Source organism: Gopherus evgoodei, chromosome 3 (assembly GCF_007399415.2).
Source record: "Gopherus evgoodei ecotype Sinaloan lineage chromosome 3, rGopEvg1_v1.p, whole genome shotgun sequence".
NCBI classification, from domain to species: Eukaryota; Metazoa; Chordata; order Testudines; family Testudinidae; genus Gopherus; species Gopherus evgoodei.
Window position 1 is genome coordinate 46,138,562 of NC_044324.1, and position 19,810 is coordinate 46,158,371.

A 19,810-nucleotide genomic window follows, 5' to 3' on the forward strand; every position below is an offset into this window, starting at 1 on the left:
ACCTTACATCACACAAACAAAATAGTTTTTCAAGAAGCTAATAATAATCCTATGTACAATCCTAATACACAGGAGCACAACCAAAGGTGGGGAACACAGTGTTATACACGAATGAGTGGAAGAATGAGCAATGAGGAGATTTATCAATGGACACCAAAGAAACCCATGGCCAAGGTTTCAAAAATAAGAGCTTCAAGTTAGGTCCCTAAATCCAAATTTAGGGCTCAAATCTTCCAAGGTACTACTGTAGCTGAAGCCTGGCCTGACATGAGTAGTTAACATTTTTCACCGGACCCATCAAAGCACTTAAACATGCTTAACTTCACGATGTCACTTAATAGAGACTACTCATATTCTGAGATTTAAGCATGTGTGTATGTACTTTTCTGGATCAGGGTAAGAATGCTCAGCACTTTGAAGAATCAGCCCCTTTGGCACCTATATAAGTAGCTTGGGGTGGGATTTTCAAAAGCATCTAAGCAAGTTAGAAGCCTATTGCACTAGCTTCAATGGGAGTTGGGCAACTAATTTCCTTAAATACTTCTGAAAATCTTGCCCTTTTCTTCCATAGTGAAGTCTATAGAAGTATCTGTGTGCTCAGCACCAGGAGTGGCTCTAGGTATTTTGCCGCCCCAAGCACGGCAGGCAGGCTGCCTTCAGTGGCTTGCCTGCAGGAGATCCCTGGTCACGCAGATTCGGTGGCTTGCCTGAGGGAGGTCCGCCGATGCTGCGGGACCAGCGGACCCTCCGCAGGCATGCCGCCGAAGGCAACCTGCCTGCTGCCCTTGTGGTGATCGGCAGAGCGCCCCTCGTGGCTTGCCACCCCAGATACGTGCTTGGCATGCTGGTGCCTGGAGCAGCCCCTGCTCAGCACATTTGAAGACCAGGACAAATGTTAGGAGCCTAACTTCAGGCACACAACTGGCAAATCTTGGTCCCCGTTTTTACACCATGATGCAACTTCTGAGGAAAAAAATCAAAATAACATTAAAAATATGCTAGGAACAATTTCATTCAAGGATTTAGATTAATGTTAAAGAAAACAAACTGACTAAGTTTGAATTAATGTTTGTTAACTCATGAGATTTAACAATGATGAACAAAATATGAAAACTAGTAGCATTTTTATTGATAGCACAACTATAGGCTCCTTATAAAATCACACAGAATTGCAATATTGTGCCTGAAATAACTAATTTCTTTAAGAAAATAATTTATTTGCAATAATCACAACAAAGAATTAGATTTCAGTTACTGTACATGTATTTTCTTGCAATGCTCTGGCTGTCTATAAATACTGGATCAAGTGATGCCACCTTTGCTGCTATAAAGGAGTGAATACAGTGTAAAACCGCTGTCAGATCCTGAAATTCAAGTTCCTGAAAGAGGAATAAAAGACAAAATAGAGGTGAATCATTAGGGATCTAATCATTATAAGTAAAGTGAGAAAAAGATAGGTTAGCAAATAACAGTGTTGTTTACATGAAAATCTGGAACTTTAAATAGAACTGTAAGGTTAAAAATCATATTCTTAAAAGATCAATTCTCTTACCTGGTTTACTAACAACCCTTGAATTATGACAATTTACTTTTCATTCTCTATGCTGTGTTTTGTTTTGTTTTTTTGCATTTTACACAGTGTGACAACTGAAATAGACTATTCAGTTTGCATTTATAAAGCAACAATGGACTCATGTATCTCTGACTGAATTTGTTATGGAAAGGTGGACCATAAGGAAGGAAGGAAATTTTCACTTGATGTTTTTTATGTAATTCCTAAATATTACAGTCTATTTTAGAGTGCTTTGATAGGCATACAAAATTTGGGAAGATGTATATTAATACTGCTTGCTTAAAAAAGTGATGAGACACACAATCAATAAACTCTGGCTCTGTGAGTAAGTCAGAGTTGCTTCTCTTATAAATTCCCTCCTACTTTTAGTAACTCATACCTTACTTTTTGAGCCAACTTATATCACTTCTTTCTCCAATCGCTACCAGCCAGTAAAGGGATGATTTTCTGGTAGATGAATATAGCTTAAAAATAGGTCAATTTACAGGATACTGTAATCTATAAAGTGTCCACTTGGCAAATAAACCATTGGGATGTTTTTCATTTTGAGCAGAAAACATTCCTTTTCAACAGGACATTTACTAAGCATGCTTAGTTACAAAGTATATCTTTACTCTGCTGTAATACACAACACTGGACATTTGCCTTTGCCATACTAGTATTTTATAATCTCTCCTAAACCAAATTGCTTCAGATAGTATATTTGAAACTAAAGGTTGCGCGTTCTGGAAAAAACTAGTTATTAGAGCACTTCACCATTGAAGAACATACATTTATTGGCAGGAGCTGTTTCTCTGTGTGACAGAACATTTCTCTATAGTTTTCATAAACTAAGAAAAAAATTATTAAATTCCGAGCTCTTTAGGGACTCGATTCTGCAACCCCTTATTCACACAATTAGTCCTTACTCACCCAAGCAGTCCTATTGAGGTCAATGGAAATACTCATGTGAGTGAGGATTACTCATATAGTGTCTTGTTGAAAAGGAATGTTTTGTGAGGATTACTCACATGAGTAAGGGCTGCAGAATCAGGCCCAATATTGCCAAGTAGAGCTTTCTAAAAATGAACATAATTTTTCATATTAAATTCATTGATAAAGACAATGATCATACATTTACAGAATTTTTTACTTTAAGCATCCCAATGCTGTTCATACAGTACTTTATATATAAAGACCACTTCTCCAACTCTGGAAGCAGAGCAACATGACACAGCTACTCAAAACTGAACAAAGAACCCCATATCCAGCTGAAACTGCAAAAAGAATTATAGATAAACAGAATATACTTGGAATTTGACTAAGACACCAGGGTTAATCCTACCGTGATTAACACTCATACAGGATTTTGAATGGACACAGTTTATCAGAACCTTGGTTTACATCTCATCTAGATACAAAGTACTAGAATGAAAGACGATTGGAATTTGAAGGGAATATTTCCCAGCATAGTGTTTTTTTCTAGATGCAAAGGGATCAGGTTTTTTCTCTGTACATTTCATTGTCCTTATAATGTTTGATTTTTCCATTTGCTGTAACTATTGTATTTCTAATTCTCTTGTAATTAACAACTTTGATTAGATAGCTAAGGCTTTTTGTTTCTTTTCAACAGCTTCATTTTATTGACTTTTTAGTTTGAGATATTTAGCTTGACTTCCTTGGCAGCCAAAGATAAAGAGACAATTGCCTGAGTAAATCTCTGACAGCAAAGCACATTTGTTTATAGAATAGGGGAGATAGCTGTATTATTTTTTATAAATATATTTATCTCTGTCTATATGATTACTATAACATGTCTGCTACGTGGTTAACATGAGTTAACTTAGGCCTTGTCAACACTACAAAGGTAGGTTGACATAAGTAGCCTTATGTCAACCTGTTTGTGCACAGGTCTATACTTAAATTTATTTCCCATGGACAGAAGTGCTCCATTATGGCAACACAGTAACACCACCTTCCCAAATGGTCTTGAGCCATCATTGAAGTACAGTGTTTGATGCAATGCAAGTGTGGATACTGTGCAGCCTATAGATGCTAACAGTCCTCCAGCAGCTGTCCCACGATGCCTGACACTGACCATTTTGGTCACAATTGTGAACTCCATTGCTCAGGAGTCAGGGAGACCACATGCCATCCCATTCCTTGCATAGTTTTGAAATGCCTTTTCTCATCACCCAGCTTTGCAAGCACAGCTTGCAGCGCTCCCTTGTGTGCAACTGCACAACCAACCATGCCAACTCCCCACTCTAAATGCACTCCTGCCTGAAGTAGACAAGAGGTTTTGGATCTCTTGGGCCTGTAGGGAGAGGAGGCTGCACAGGCACAGCTATGGACAAGCTGTAGAAATATAGACATTAATGAGTAGATTGCACAGGGGATGCAGATGAAAGGGTACAACAGGAATCAGCAGCAGTGCTGCGAGAAAGCAAAGGAACCACCACAGGTATACCACAAGGCCAGGGAAGCCAACAATCAATCTGAAGCTAAACTGCAGACCTGTCACTTTTATAATGATCTGCATGTGATGCTTGGCAGACGTCCCCACCAGTGCCCTGCAGATCACCATGATTCCTCTGAGGAGCCCTGCAGTGAACAGTGAACAGTGAGGTGGAGGAGGAGCAGGAAGAGAAGGTGAAGGATGCTGGATGTGACCGGAGGGTCCAGTTATCCTATGAGCCAGCATGTGTTCGACACTCCACCATAGTCTAGTCAGTCCTGGCAGCTGAGCACAGGCAAGCCTGATGCACAGGAAGGAACATGGGTAAGCATGTGAATGCATTTCCTATTACAATGTTTAAATGTACAGATGGTGCCCAACCCATCTCAACAGGACACAGCTACTGACTTTTTGTTAGCTACTTGTACTAGAAGAGGTATGTAGTGGTGTGGACCCCCCGCTCCTGCCCTGAAGGGCTTGAAAACAGCCCTGGAGAGGGCTGCAGCTTGAAAAGCTGGGCTGACTGGGGAAGTGGCTGCAGCTGGGCTAAGCCCCAATCAGGCCCCAGCTGGCCTGTATAAAAAGGCTGTGAGCCAGAGGCCCAGGGTCAGTCTCTCTCTAGCTGTAGAGGGAGATGGGCCTGGCTGCAGGGAGCTGGGCACAGGGTACCTGAGTGAAGCAGGGATGGGGAAAGGCAGAGAAGCTGGGGAGCTCCAGCCTGGAAAGCCCCAGGCTGCGGCCTAGCATAAGGCCAACAGGTACTTGGGGTTGCAGAGGGCAGCCCAGGGGTAGGCCAAGGCAGCAGGTCCAAACCTAACCCTGCCAATGATGAGTAGGGTGATACTGCAGTCTGCCCCAGGGCGCAGGGGCTAGACAATGACTGGCAGTAGCCATATACTGAGGTGAGGTGGGAATAGTGGGTGGGGGTTCCCCTGGGAAGGGGAGACCCAAAGAGAAAGGGGTTACTGCTTGGGGGCAGCACCCCAGCTAACATGGTCCTGGGGTCCTGGGAGGGACACGGGGGCCAGAGGACAGGCAGATCACCGGCTTGCAGAGGGCGCTCCAGAGCTAGAAGAGCTAATTCTTGGAAGCCACCAGCAGGATGTGCCGCAGGGGTGAGTCAGCCCGTCTACAAGGTAGTTATACAACAAACAGAGGTAGAGCTATCATTTGCTCTTCATCCCATGTAGAGTTAGCCATGGAGGCCAAGAGGAGCTGTTTTTTCATTTACATAGGGATGTCACTTGTATCCTCCTGAGAGATCTCAATGAAACTTTCATGGAGGTACTCTGCAGTCCTCTCCTGAAGATTTCTAGGGATGGCAGCCTTCTTCCATGGTAGTACACTTTCCCACAGTAGTCAACAATGACTTCAGCAGGCACCATTGCAGTAAACAGGCTGGCTGCAAGTGAGCCCAGGCAGATTTGAGACATCAATAGCAGCTGTGCTCTCTATTCCTTTGTTACCCTCAGAAGTGAGATGCCAGCTAAAATCATCAGTGCCTGTGAAAAATAGGTCCAGTGCTCAGTGACGTTGCCCTGCACTCATAGTCATGGACTTTAGGGGACAAAATTTTGTTGTTGCTCTCCTCATTCCCCTCACCCCTGCTGGACTATACTCACCATGACTGGAACTGGAGAGTAGTGCTGTGCACAGGCGCTCTCCAAGACTGAAATGTCAATAAATATGTCTTGTTTCAAACTTTCTGGGAGCAAGGGAAGGGAGTTCTGAAACTTAACTTTCACTTTCAATGGTGATTATACAGACAATGATACCTTTGTGTGTTTTATCTGTAAGTGTTGCTGTTGCAGTCCTATGGGCCATCCCCTCCACACCCGCGGAACATCTGACCATGATAAGGAGGAGAAAGATGAGCAGATGTGAGGATATGTTCAGTGAGATTCTGAAAGCCAGTGCTTCATTGGACTGTGAACAGAGAGCCAGAAAGGTGAATAGTTCAGATAGTATGGAGAAGGAAAGATCAGATAAGAGGCCAGGAAACCCAGCAGGAAAAGGAGAGAGAGATGCACCAGGACATAATTTGGCTTCTCCAGCAGCAAACACAGATATTGCATATTCTAGTTGACCTACATGTTCAACAAGCATAGGCTTGTCTCCCTTTGCAGTCAATTTTAGCACTTCTTTACACCCCCCAACATTCCATGTGACTTCAGGGGCTGCATCCATAACCCTACCACTTTGCCCTGGGGGACAGTAAGGATGATCATAGCTTCACATACATTGACCAGACAAAACCAGGCTTGCTGTATGCATAGCCAAAAGGAACTGAAATGGACATGAAAGTTCTTTCCCCTTGTTAAGTTCTATTCCATTAATTTATTTCAGAAGTTTTCATTGTATGTGTTTTTTAATTAATTGCACATTGGTTTTTATGCTGACTTTGGTATGCCATAAAAATCTAGTTTTGGTAAATAATACATCTTTATTGCTTCACAACATATGCTGCAGAATGCTTAGTGCAACTGAAAGCACTCACTACTTCTTATTGTACAGGGTGACAGAACTCATAGGATCAGTGACATAGATGGCATAATAATTACAAATGTACAACAAGAACCGCAAAATTAATAGGTGTATTAACAGACAGAGAGTTATATTCATAAATGTACACCAAGCATCACACAATTCCTAACAGCCCCCAAAACTTCAGGACCAGATAGAGCAGAGTCCACCAGACCAGTGTCTGATGGTTAAGGGGTTATTTCAAGGCCTCTCTCAGCCATATAGCTCTGTGTTGAGTTCTTCTAGTAGCCTTAGTGTCTGGCTGTTTGAACTCAACAGACAGCTGTTCCACCCACTGCTTCACCTCAGTGGCAACTTTTTTCTCTTTGCCTCATAGACATTATGCCAAACACCACAGACAGCTGAAACCATTGGGATATTTTTCTCCCTGAGATCCAATCCTGTGAGTAAACAATGCCAGCGTCCCTTTAATCTAACAAAAGAATGTGAAACCATCATTCTGCACCGGCTGAGCCTGTAGTGGGATGTTTCCCTAGTGTTGTGAAGGTGGCTGGTGTACTGCTTCATGAGTCAGGGGAGCAAGGGGTAGCCTGGGTGACGGAGAATCACTATTAGCATGTGAACAAAAAATGTCCCTGCCTGCTGCTTTCTGAACTGTCCAGTGTTCTTTAAGATGCAAGCATCATGCAACTTCCATGACCAGCCCACACTGATGTTGGTGACGCATCTTCGATTATCCACCAACACTTGCATTACACAGATGTTGATGTGTGCTGTGGGAAGGTGGTTTGGTGCCAAAATAGGGCTAGGTGTACCATTGCCCCATTGCAGGTCAGGAATCCCATTCTGCACATGCTCCACTATGTTCTCCACATTACGAGAATCACAGTCCTGTGTAGTAGGAGAAAACTAATGACTCTGCATACTTGCATGTTTACTGTGGATTTTACAACTCCAAAATGATTTCCCACTCAATGGTAACATTCTGGCATTGCAAGCTTCTGTAGTGTGCTTCTCCACATTCAGTGCAGCTCTCGTTCTGGTGTCCCTGAGCTGGAGGACTGTGGTGAACTTGGCACACAGATCCAGGAATGTGGACTTTCATGCCCGAAAGTTCTGCAGCCACTACTTGTTCTCCCCAAACTGCATTATGAGGCAATCTCACCAGCCAGTCCTTGTTTCTCGGACCCAGAAATGGTGTTCCACCATCTGCAGCTGCTCCATAAATACCACCAACAACCTTGAATTGGTTTTCACTGTCTCCCATAGCAACCTGTTCTCCATGAAATCGTCACGTCTCCCACTGCTGTGGTTCTTCCAGTGGCTGTGCAAATACCCAAGGATCATTCATCCTGTTTTTGCAACACTCATGATAATAGTACAAAGCTGTGTGGGATCCTTGCTTCTCTCAGATACAGCGGGTAGTGAGAAGTGCTGTGCAGTTTTGTGGGATTTTTTAAAAAGGCACAAAAATTATGGGAGATGTATTATGGGAAGAAGAAAGTTTCATGATGGGCATTTGACCCCTTGCTCCCAGTCACCCATGAATGACTTATTTCTACCCCATCACACATTACATACATTTCCCAAAAAAGAGTATGCTGGATGATGGCAAGGTGCACACTGAGCTACCTATCCAGGGTACATCGCACTGTGCACTGACACAAGCACTCCTGATGAGTACGTGCAATGCCAATGCAAGAAGTTCAGTATGCATGCACACAGCAATATACTAACTGCTGCAGCTTTATGCTAACATAACTTAACTCAAATGAGTTTTTAGTGTTTACATGGCCTTAGCCCTGGAGATTTACTCCTTTCCAGGAAGACAGACTAACTGAATTACCAATATTTAATAGACGATAAAATGAATCCACTGCTGAAAGTCTATTTCTGATCTCTCTGATGAGATGCATAAACCAGATTAAGCAGGTTCAGAGGTTCTACAACTGAAAAGGAACTTTGAAATGGATAAAAGACTTCCTGTGAACTCAAAGGATAGACACTGCGTGAGGGTGAGACTGAGATAGAGACACAGGCTGCAAGAGATGCAATCGGTCTCATCCAGCTCCAATATTAGGGGTGTCTGGGACTACTGGTACGTGCCTAAACTTCCAAGGAAAAGCTAAGGTTTAGGTCAGATAATGTGTATACAAGCATTTTGTTGGTTTAACCCTTTTCCTCTCTGTTGTATTCCTGCTGACAACTAAGTAATACTTTGCTTTGAACAACTTGTTCTCTGTCACTGCATTTTCATAGTAGTCACAGCTCAGAGAGAGATCTATCACAGAGGCCAAAACCCATCTGGCCCTGATGAGGAGACAGTGTTGATGAACAGAGGTGTTGCACTATGGAGATCGAGTCTAAAAGAGGCGGTGTCCAAGAAGAGACAGCAAAAGGGATCATTGATATAGCTTACCTTGAACTATAAAAATTAAAGGATAATTGTGGAGAATGAGAGAGCTAAGTTCATTATTTTTTTATAAATATCATATGCATCTCAGTTTACCTGTGTGATATTCTTCTGCCTGAATGCATAGAATTAAATCAAAAGAGGCTGTTGGGGGAAGCTAAAGGGAAATGAAACAATAGCAAAGGTAGCAAGAGTCCTTGAGGAAACAAAGCGGAAAATTTTTAACTGGGGGATATAGGTAGGTCTGTCCTGACATGCATAATTAAACACATGGGGGCGGGGGAGAGAACTTATTCTTTAGAAGATAGGATTGGGGAGGTAAATGTATCATTAAGCTGAAAACAGAGTGTTTGTGCTAAGTAAGATAAGTAAATAGATCAAGCCAAGTGGAAAGAGGTCTTGAAGGGAATCCCAACAGAGAAATACTCCCTATCTGACTCCTGCTAGACCTAAATGTGGGAGATACTTACTCTACAGTGCATAGAGGAAAAGGCTATCCTGCCTCATATATTGCAGCTCAGATTTTTGCCTAGTTTGAAGAATAAAAGCCAACTTGCCACTCTCCTTTTCAGGAAATTGGCAGAACTCACAGTGGGCTTGTGACAATGATGGGGAGAGCTGACGATGCACAAAAGGGGACAAAGAAAGTAACATGGCGGGGGGGAGGGATATTCTACAGATAACTCAGTGATTCAGTGACCTTTCAGCATTTCAGCATTTGTATTTTCATGACCAAAATGTTCTAGTATAATTTCTTAATTAGTTGGTCACAAGCAGGCTTTCTATAACATCAGGCATGAATGCTTTCTTGTCTCAGTTATTTTTTTCCCCACACACAGATTTATCATTATCGAAAGGAAAAGACCATTTTACATTAGAATGATCATACTGGGTCAGACCTATGGTCCATTTAGCTTGATATCCTGTCTCTGACAGTGGCCAAATCCTAGTGCTTCAGGGAATGAACAGAACATTATGATTTTGAGTGCTTCATCCCCTGTCATCCAGTCCCAACTTCTGGCAGTTGGAGGTTTAGGGACACCCACATCATGGGATTGCTTCCCTGACCATCTTGGCTAACAGCCATTGCTGGACCTATCCTCCATGAATCTATTGAATTCTTTTTTAAACACAGTTATACTTTGGGCCTTTACAACATCCCATGTGTACAAGTTCTACAGGTTCACTGAGCAGTGTGTGAAGATGTACTTACTTTTGTTCATTTTAAACCCTGGTTTTTGTGTGATGTAAAAGGATAAATAAAACTTCACTGTTCACTTTCTTCATAGCATCCACAATTTAATAGACCTCTATCATTTCCCTCCTTAATCACCTCTTTTCTAAGTTGATCAGTCCCAGTCTTTTTCATCTCTGTTCAATATCCCTTATTGTTGCCCTTCTCTGCTCCTTTTCCAATTCTAAGACATCTTTTTTGAGCTGAAGTGACCAAAACTACATGCAGTATTCAAAGTGAGGGCCTATCATGGATTTATGCAGTGGCATTATATTTTCTGTTTTATTATCTATCCTTACATTCTATCCTTACATTCTGTTAGCTTTTTTTGACTGTCGCTGCACATTGGGCAGATGTTTTCAGAGAACTATCCATGATGATTCTAAGATCTCTTTATTGAGTATTAACAACTAATTTAGATCACATTATTTTGTATGTATAGTTGGGATTATATTTTCCAGTGTGCAGTACTTTGCATTTATCAACACTGAATTTCATCTGCATTTTGTGGTCCAGTCACCCGGTTTAGTGAGATCCCTTTGAAACACTTCGCTGTCAGCTTTGAATTTAACAATCTTTAATAATTTTGTATTATCTGCAAATTTTGCCACCTCACTACTCACCCCTTTTCCAGATCATTTATGAATATATTGAACAGCACATGTCCCAATATAGATCCTTGGAGGACCCCGCTACTTACCTCTCTCCATGGTGAAAACTGACCATTTATTCCTACCCTTTGTTTCTATCTTTTAACCAGTTATTGATTCTTAGGAAGACCTTCCCTCTTATCCCTTGGCTGCTCACTTCACTTAAGAGCCTTTGATGAGGGACCTTGTCAAAGGCTTTCTGAAAGTCTAAATATTCTATATCAGCTATATCACCGCTATCCACATGCCTGTGGACTCCCTCACAGAAATCTACAAATGCCATGTTGCATCTTCCTCAAAATATTGCATTTTCCTTAGTGTCCGATAATTTCATTCTTTAGTATAGTTTCAACTAATTTGCATGGTACTGAAGTTAGGCTTACCAACCTGTAGTTGCCAGGGTTGCCTGGGAAGCCTTTTTTTAAAATAGGTGTTACATTAGCTACTCTCCAGTCATCTGGTACAGAAGCTGAGTTAGGCAATATGTTATATACCACAGTTAATAGTTCCACAATTTCACATTTGAGTTCTTCAGAACTCTTGGGTGAATACTATCTGGGCTTGGTGACTTATTACTCTTTAATTTATCAATTTGTTTCCAAAACCTCCTCTGCTGACACCTCAATCTGGGACAGTTCTGTAGATTTGTCACCTGAAAAGAATGGCTCTGGTGTGGAGATCTCCCCCATCTCCACTGTAGTGAAGACCAACAGAACAAATTAATTTAGCTTCTCCACAATGGCCTTCTCATTCTTAAGTGCTCCTTTAGTATCTCGATCATGCAGTGGCCTCATGGACTATTTGGAAGGTTTCCTGCTTCTGATGTACTTTACAAAAAATGGTGTCCTTAGCTAGTTCTTCTCCAGATTCTTTCTTGGCCTGTCTTATCCTATGTTTGCCCTTGACTTGCCAGAGTTTCTGCTCCTTTCTGATTTTCTCACAAGGATTCGACTTCAAGCTTGGGGTCTGATGAGGTGGCAATGAGTAATAGTAACCTACAACAGAAGTAACAAAAGGACATCCAAGTTCTGAAGATGTGCTTTCACAGATGATTAGCAGCAAGCTACTTAGGTTTCCAAAGGTAAGCAAATGTTAAAATGTTTTACTAGACCAGGCCCCTATCTATAAACAATATTTTAAATATGTTTTAATGGGTTGAATATACTATTTATATTGAAAAGTAACTGCTTATCTTTCTCCAAAGGGCCAACATGCACAGAAGTTACAATTCATCAATGACTTAATAAACTTATATAAAGTGTGATCCTGAGATCTATAGTCTGGGAGATTCAGTGATACACAGTGTCCTTGTCTTTAAATCAAGAGCCTGAATCAAATGGGTAATTTATAAAAACTACCAGTATTGTAGTAAAGAAATGGATTTTTGCTTTAACCTGTCTGTTCCTCTCCTGTGATGTTAGCATCAATGCCATTAAGGCACAAATAAGTATGTTTAACAAACCCACAAATGCCAGCAAATTCAGAGTTAAAGCTAAAACCTTGTTCTTAACTCTTATCATTATTTGCATTTATGTTACTGTGCAGCATTGATGACTATGCAGTATATTAGTATTCTCACTGTTTAGAACTTCCTTAATCTTTAGGCCTTGCAGGATGAGTCAATCATGAGGATAATTCAGATACATGTTGATATCTATATATGTTTTCTTAAAATAAAAAAAACCCTCTACATTCAACTTGTTTCCCAACTAGCAGAAGTGCATCTGCACAGTTTGGTTCCAGCAAGAAAGGAATACAGGAATACAGAATTACCTTGGGAACAGCTAGTCTTTATGGTAATTCCAACTTCATTGACACAAAGCAGTACGGGATATCTCTCAAATAAATCTATTTCAGTAAGATTCCAGTCTGATTTTGAAAACAAAGAGGTCTGGATATACTTCACATAATCACATAGAACCAGACTTTTAAAAGATCTCCATACCCACAGTCAGGTACAGATTTACAAGAGAGCTCAGCTCCCATTTAGGCAGGAGAATGAAAGCACAGCTGTTTATAAAAGCTCAACATATTGGGTTCTGCAGGATGCTGAGCACTTTTAAAAGGTCTGGCTCTTGTTTAGGTGGCTAATTGGGAGTTATTTTGAAAAATCTAGACCCAGTTGTGGGTGCTGATCACTGGAAAATCTGGCCTCTAGAGAATCAGTTGTTCAGGACTCATTTGTACTTCTTAAAAGTTTGTATTATGATAGGGAGAAGGAAGAAGTGCATAGCATCAGCAGTGGTGTCTGGAGGCAGTACACCTCTGTAGGACATGAATATCTCCTGGGCACTAGGGGGAGCATGCCGAGAGGCATCCCTTGCTATACATATGTTCATGCCAGTGCAGCCTGGCAACCCACTCTGGGTGGGGCTAAAGCCCCATCCAGATTTACCTCCTCTGTAGCTTTTAATACCAAGAGCAGCTCGAATTGCCACCTCCACCACCACCACCTCCAATTCTGTAGACAGTTTAGTCAATTGTTCTCATTGATATCTGTGGGCATTCAATGCATGGAATAAAGTAAAAGTACATCCATCAGTGGATTTCAAGAAGGCAGACTTTAGGAAACTCAGGAAGTTGGTAGGTAAAATCCCCTAGGAAGCAAGTCTAAGGGGAAAAACAATTGACTATAGATGGAGGAGGTAATGCTTGGATTTGTAGAGAGCCATCGAGGATACATACTCACAAGGTTCAGGCATACATTTACTCTACTCGTCTTATTCTAATGCTTTTCAATGAGCTTTCATTTTGTTCTGTCAACATTTGTATTATACATATACATTTGTGTGCGTATGCTGACACATACTTTGTACTTATGTAGCATCTTCATTCTGAAGAGCTCAATGTTCTTAACAAACATTAATGAAAATACTTGTGAAATAAGGAAGTATTTTTATTCCCATTTTATAAATAGAGATATTGAGGCACATAATGGTAAACTGACTTGTCTATGGTCACTTTTCTTTAACCAAAAACTGAAAAAAATTGTGGTGAAAACAGTCAAAATCCACAATATTTTCAAGTGAAAATAGTCAAAAAACAAAAAAAAAGTTGAGTTTTCATCCAAAAATACCCAAAGAGGTTTTTGGCTTTTCAATGAAAGATCAAAACTTTTTGAGAAAGGCAGACTTGCAACAAACAAACAAACAAACAAATACTAATACTCTGGCAAACATAGGCTAGGGTCACTTCATAGCACGGTTTTGCATCCCTGCCCATGCTGGCTAATAGCTATTGACCAATCTATCCTCCATGAAATTATCTAGTTATTTTTGGAATCCTGTTATAGTGTTGGCCTTCACAACATCCTCTGGGAAAGAGATTCACAGGTTGACTGTGTGTTCTGGGAAGAAATAATTCCTTTTATTTGTTTTAAATCTGCTGCCTATGTGCAAGTACATTATATCCACTGGCTCACCCTTGTCCACATGTTTGCTGACCTCTCCTCAAAGAATTCTAGTATATTAGTGAGGCATGATTTGTAAAGAAGCCCAGAATGTTTTCTTCTTGCTACCGTTTTTAACATTGAAAAAAATCAGGTCTTGCTAATTTACAGTTTTGCTTATAATCTTTGGAGTACAAATGGGATTATAACCTCACAAGTAACAAGAGACTGAAATCTGACCACCACAAGAGGGGAAGGATTTTTTAGAATGTTTAAAACTCTTGTTTTTACTGATTTTGCCCATTGTGCCACCTAAATTCCTTCACTGGCTTCCTCTTCTGCATTCCATCACATGCAAGGTCTTGCCATTGCCTTCAAAGCCATTCATGACTGTATTTCCCTTCTCATCTGATTGTATTTCACTATTGCACACATTGTATTTGTAGCTGTGACAGTCCCAGGATATTTGGCAGACAAGGTGGGTGAGGTAATATTTACACCCTTGAATGAACTCACACAGGAAAATGATAAAAGACAAAAACACCCCTCTACTGTGGGTGACCACTCTTCACAACGTGATCACGCTAGATCTAACCTATCAGTACTCGTCCTCAAAGGAAACCTGCATAACACTTTCAAAAGATGAGCCTGGGAGTTTAAATTCATTACTCTGCTAGACTCTAAAAACCATGAATTGAACAGAGACACTGGATTTATGACTTACTGCCACAATCTGTAACCCATTATCCCTCTCTTTTTGTCCTATGACTGCAGAGGTGTTAAAAGGCCACTCTAAATTGAATGATCCCTTACAATATGTGCTAATTACTTATGCTAAACAATCTGTTACACCTTGCATTTTGCTTTGACTCTGGGGGTACCCTTCCCAGACCCTAAGAAGAGCTATGTATGGCTTGAAAGCTTTTCTCTCACCAGCAGAAGTTGGCCCAATAGACGATATTACCTCACACGTCTCTCTGTATTTCACTTTGCCACTCTCCAACCTCGTCTGCTCTGCTAGTGACCCCAGCCTCAATGCACTATTTCTCCCATGCCAACGCCATAAGCTCTCGCCCATGCCAATGTCTGCACAGGCAGCTTGAAACACCCTCGAACTTTGGCAGAATCAAAGTCCATTACCTGGACCCAGTTCCAAATGTCATAGCAAGCACTAGGTCTATGCATCCAACCAGTACTTTGAATGTAAACATCACTACACTGAGGTCTTATACCCAGATCTGAATTTTGAGGCTAAAGGTCTTGTCTAAAGTGATTTAAAGAAAAAAGGATTATGAATCATACAGCAATTGCTATGTAATCAAAGTGTATCTTATCACTATTTAATACCTGATCCTGCACAATGCTGCATGCTCTCATCTCACTTTGAAACCAATGCATTTGATGGGAGTTAGGATGCTCTGCCCCTTGCAAGACTGTGCCCTTACGTAGGCGTTAATAATGGATAATAATAGTTACTTAATTTTTTTTATTAATAAGTCAGAAAAATCTATTTTTTTGCTTAAAGCTCTAATTTTGCTATGAGGCTTGCAAAATCAGGCTAGCAAATCCAACACACACAGATCTCCCCCTGATTTCTTCCTCCCATCAATTCCCTGGTGAGTACAGACTCAATTTCCCTGAAATTTCCCAGAAACGAAAACTCCAACAGGTCTCAAAAAGAAAGCTTTATATAAAAAAGAAAGAAAAAATACATACAAATGGTCTCTCTGTATTAAGGTGACACATACAGGGTCAATTGCTTAAAAGAATGTTGAATAAACAGCCTTATTCAAAAAGAATACAAATCAAAGCACTCCAGCACTTATATTCATGCAAATACCAAAGAAAAGAAACCATATAACTTACTATCTGATCTCTTTGTCCTTACACTTAGAAACAGAAGATTAGAAAGCAGAAACTACTTCTCCAAAGCTCAGAGAAAGCAGGCAGACAGACAAAGACTCAGACACAAACTTCCCTCCACCCAGAGTTGAAAAAATCCGGTTTCCTGATTGGTCCTCTGGTCAGGTGCTTCAGGTGAAAGAGACATTAACCCTTAGCTATCTGTTTATGACAGAGGCATCTTGAAAACTATATTAAAATGCTTTAAAATAAAACATTTTAACTATTTTTTTACATCCATTTTAAAATCAGTGTTTTAAGATTACACTTATTGCTGAAAAACTACACTTAACTGAAGGCACTTCAGAGAAATTATCATTCTGAATGACTGTACCACAATTTTTCAGACTACATCTCAGGAACAGAATCACATGAATGATGTAATAAATCTATAGACACCACAGGACTTTTATTAGTTGCACAGCTTCTAGAGAATATGAAAAAAAATACGTGATTTAACTGTTGATTGTAAACATGCACAGTATTTAATGAAAACTTTCATTTCTTTGATATAAATTCAACTTATTTTTTGTAAATGGAGAGACTATATCAGATACCTTCATCTCAATTTGTTTGGTGTCTAGATTCTGAAAAAGCAGCTTTACTCTTGTTTTTCCATCGTCTGAAGACCCCTTGAGCTGAGAGAATTTAAACCTCCAGAGCACATTCTGTAAAAAAAAAAAAAAAAAAAAAAAGAAAGTTAATTAGGACTCTGACATTACACTCTTATACCCAAAACATTGCATTACTGAGCAATTTTGATCGAACATTGAGAAGTTAAATGTAATGTAAAATAAATGAAGGATTAATATATTTCAGGCAAGAGGATGGTTGCATAATAAATACAATTTATCCACTCTACTTCAAACATAACAGCAAAAAAGATATGATTTGTATTACTTTCCTACCCATGTAAGGGTGTTTAGAGATCAGGGTAAAATCCTGTGGCTACTGAAGTCAATGGGAGTTTTCCATTGACTTCACTGAGTCAGGCTTTCACCACAGACCTTAAATCTTTCAAGCCTCACTTGGCTCATCTGTACAATGAGGGGAATGATACTTCCCCACCTTACACCAGTATTGCAAAGCTTAATTTTAGTGTGTAAAAGTGGTTTGAAATCCTTAGATGAAATGTGCTACAGAAATGCAAAGCACTATTGTGTGTGTTATTCATTTGTAAGCCAAGAAATAAGAATCCTCAGGTCTGTGCCAGCCTCAGGTTTCTTACACAGCAATACATGGAGCTATGCTACAAGTGAATCACTGGATTTACTGGGGTATTTTTAAAAATTACAAAGAGAGACTTATCAACATTGGGAAATTAATTGTTAAAAATCACTGTAATTTTCTGTACTTCTCAAAATGTTTTCCACACATTAGTCTTGGAGTCAGAAATGTAAGAAAACGAAACCAAACAATCAGAGTACAATTTCCTTCTAATGTTTTTGTTACCTCCAAAAACATTAATGGAAATGTGTATGCACACTGAGGTGAGACCAGATCCCTGGGAGCTGGTGGAGGAAACATGAATCATTCCCAGTTGAATGCTTTGAAAGCCATTTAAAATGAAATAACGTCAGAAAAGCAGTTTACTGTGTTCTTATTTTTTAAAAAAAATCTGACTTTTTTAAAAAAATCCATTTTTGAAAGATGTTTTCTTCCTGTGGACTAGCAATATGTCTCACCTGGACATTTTGACTGAATATTTTTCAATATTTGGAAGACAATACTGATTGATTTCAACCTGGAATGGCTGCTCTGTGGTTGCAGCTCCAATTAGAGTGGGAAGAAATGCCAAGTCCTCTTCAGCAGAGGTTAGATTATTTTCACTCACTCAGAAGATGGATGTACTGGATAGCTCTGAACTACTCCATGCAAACTGGACTCCTGATACAAGTGGTTAGTAAAATCAAGAAGAGGAGCGTTAAGTTATTTGTTATTTAGATGATTGATGATTGCTTACTAGAAAGCAGGGTTTAGGCTTCCATTAAATGAGTAACTAAAGAAATGATTGCTTAAAATTGTTGTTAATTATTATATTAGAGTCTTCATATTCCCTTGATGATGATGATATATTTATATCTTAGTGCTCAAATGCTCCGATCAGTATTGGAGCTACAGCACGCTGGGCGCTGTACAAATATAGAAAGAGACATAAGCCCCAAAGTCTTATAATATAAAGAAAAAAACAGACAAAGGTTAGGGAATATGAACACACAAGCAAATCAACCTGGTGAAGAATTGGTATAGCTTTGTTAGTTACACGTACTCTATTTTTTTTTTAAACTGGAGGAAGAGATATAGGAAAGGAGGAATAAGAAAAGGATAGAGCCACGTTTTTGGCTTTGGGATGGTATGAGGTTTGCATTGGTCACACTGGGTGATAAGCAACTCCTAGCGATGGACAAAGATTAACTGTCAAGTTGATCAAAAGTCAACTGAAAAAGATACCAGACTTATCTATATGGTGTGTGGATAAGATGGCTTTCACAGGGCTCTGAAGGTCTTTAGTCCTTTGAATGGGAGTGAAAGAGTACTATATAAGGACCTCAATCAGAAAAGTGTTGAGAGGAGGCAGAAAACCCTAATTCTCTCCTTCTGTCCTCTCCAACCCCCAGCTCAGCTGAGCCAGCAGTACGTAGTACCCCAGATTTCCTAAAACAATAGCTTTACTGCTGTAAAGCATATGCTAGCCAAGGCTCAAACCACAGTACAATGTAGCTGGACAACCAGGATATGTTCCAAAGCTATCATATTACAGATTAGTTGCTGCTATCCATTGCTGCCTCAGCAAAATCAGCAACTATGGGCAAAGAAATGCTTTTTCTCTCCTGCACTGTCCTATGGGGAGCTGATATTTCCTGTCTGCAGAAAAACACTGGATTGGGGTGGGAAGCAGTGGCCCTTTCCTGTCATCTTTCCTCTTCCTGAAGTTAAATGTTTGAGGAACCACCACATAGAACCACCTGACAATCCCAGTGAAGGGGGTCTCAGGGACCCTAGCATGAAACAGGATTGGGCTGACAAGAAGTCTCTCTGAAGGCAACAAAGGATGTAAGGGAAAGGGGACATATTTTGAAGGAGAGGGATGACTATGCAAAAGGCCTCAGCTCAATTCCACAGAACACTCATGGCCAATGCTTAAGGTTGAAATAGAACTGTGAATCCAGCTACCTTCTGCACAGATTTTTATGAAGACAACATGGCAAGCTACTCCCAGCAAGGCCCTCTAGTTTCCCTTACTGTCATAAGAGTCTTCTACTTTCTGTTAATGTGTCAATGTGAGATTAGTGTTGAGGTCGAGCATTTTTCTGCAGCGTCTTCCCCCTAATAAATTGAATTAGTCAGAGAAGCATGTATTGATCAAGTACTCTGATCTGCCATTAAACACTGATTAAGGTAATGTTTCCCTTTTTGCTCTTGAAAACGGATGGTAATTTAGTCTTCAGAAGAGAAGAGTGAGGGGGGATTTGATAGCTGCTTTCAACTACCTGAAAGGGGGTTCCAAAGAGGATGGAGCTTAGCTGTTCTCAGTGGTGGCAGATGACAGAACAAGGAGCAATGGTCTCAAACTGCAGTGGGGGAGGTGTAGGCTGGATATTAGGAAACACTATTTCACTAGGGGGGTGATGAAACACTGGAATGGGTTACCTAGGGAGGTGATGGAATCTCCATCCTTAGAGGTTTCTAAGGCCCTGTTTGGCAAAGCCCTGGCTGGGATGATTTAGT

The 19,810-nt window shown here is 40.4% G+C and overlaps 1 protein-coding gene across 1 annotated transcript in view; it reads right to left on the minus strand.

The window, feature by feature from the left end:
• Positions 1-1,157: 1,157 nt before the first annotated feature.
• SNTG2 (syntrophin gamma 2) overlaps positions 1,158-19,810 on the minus strand; it is a 522,138-nt gene continuing 503,485 nt past the window's right edge. Inside the window, exons 16-17 of the mRNA XM_030555522.1 lie at positions 16,639-16,749; positions 1,158-1,379 (exon numbers count right to left, since the gene is read on the minus strand). Of these exons, the coding sequence (XP_030411382.1) occupies positions 1,248-1,379; positions 16,639-16,749 (243 nt within the window). The 3' untranslated portion in view covers positions 1,158-1,247. The remainder of the gene's footprint in view (positions 1,380-16,638; positions 16,750-19,810) is intronic.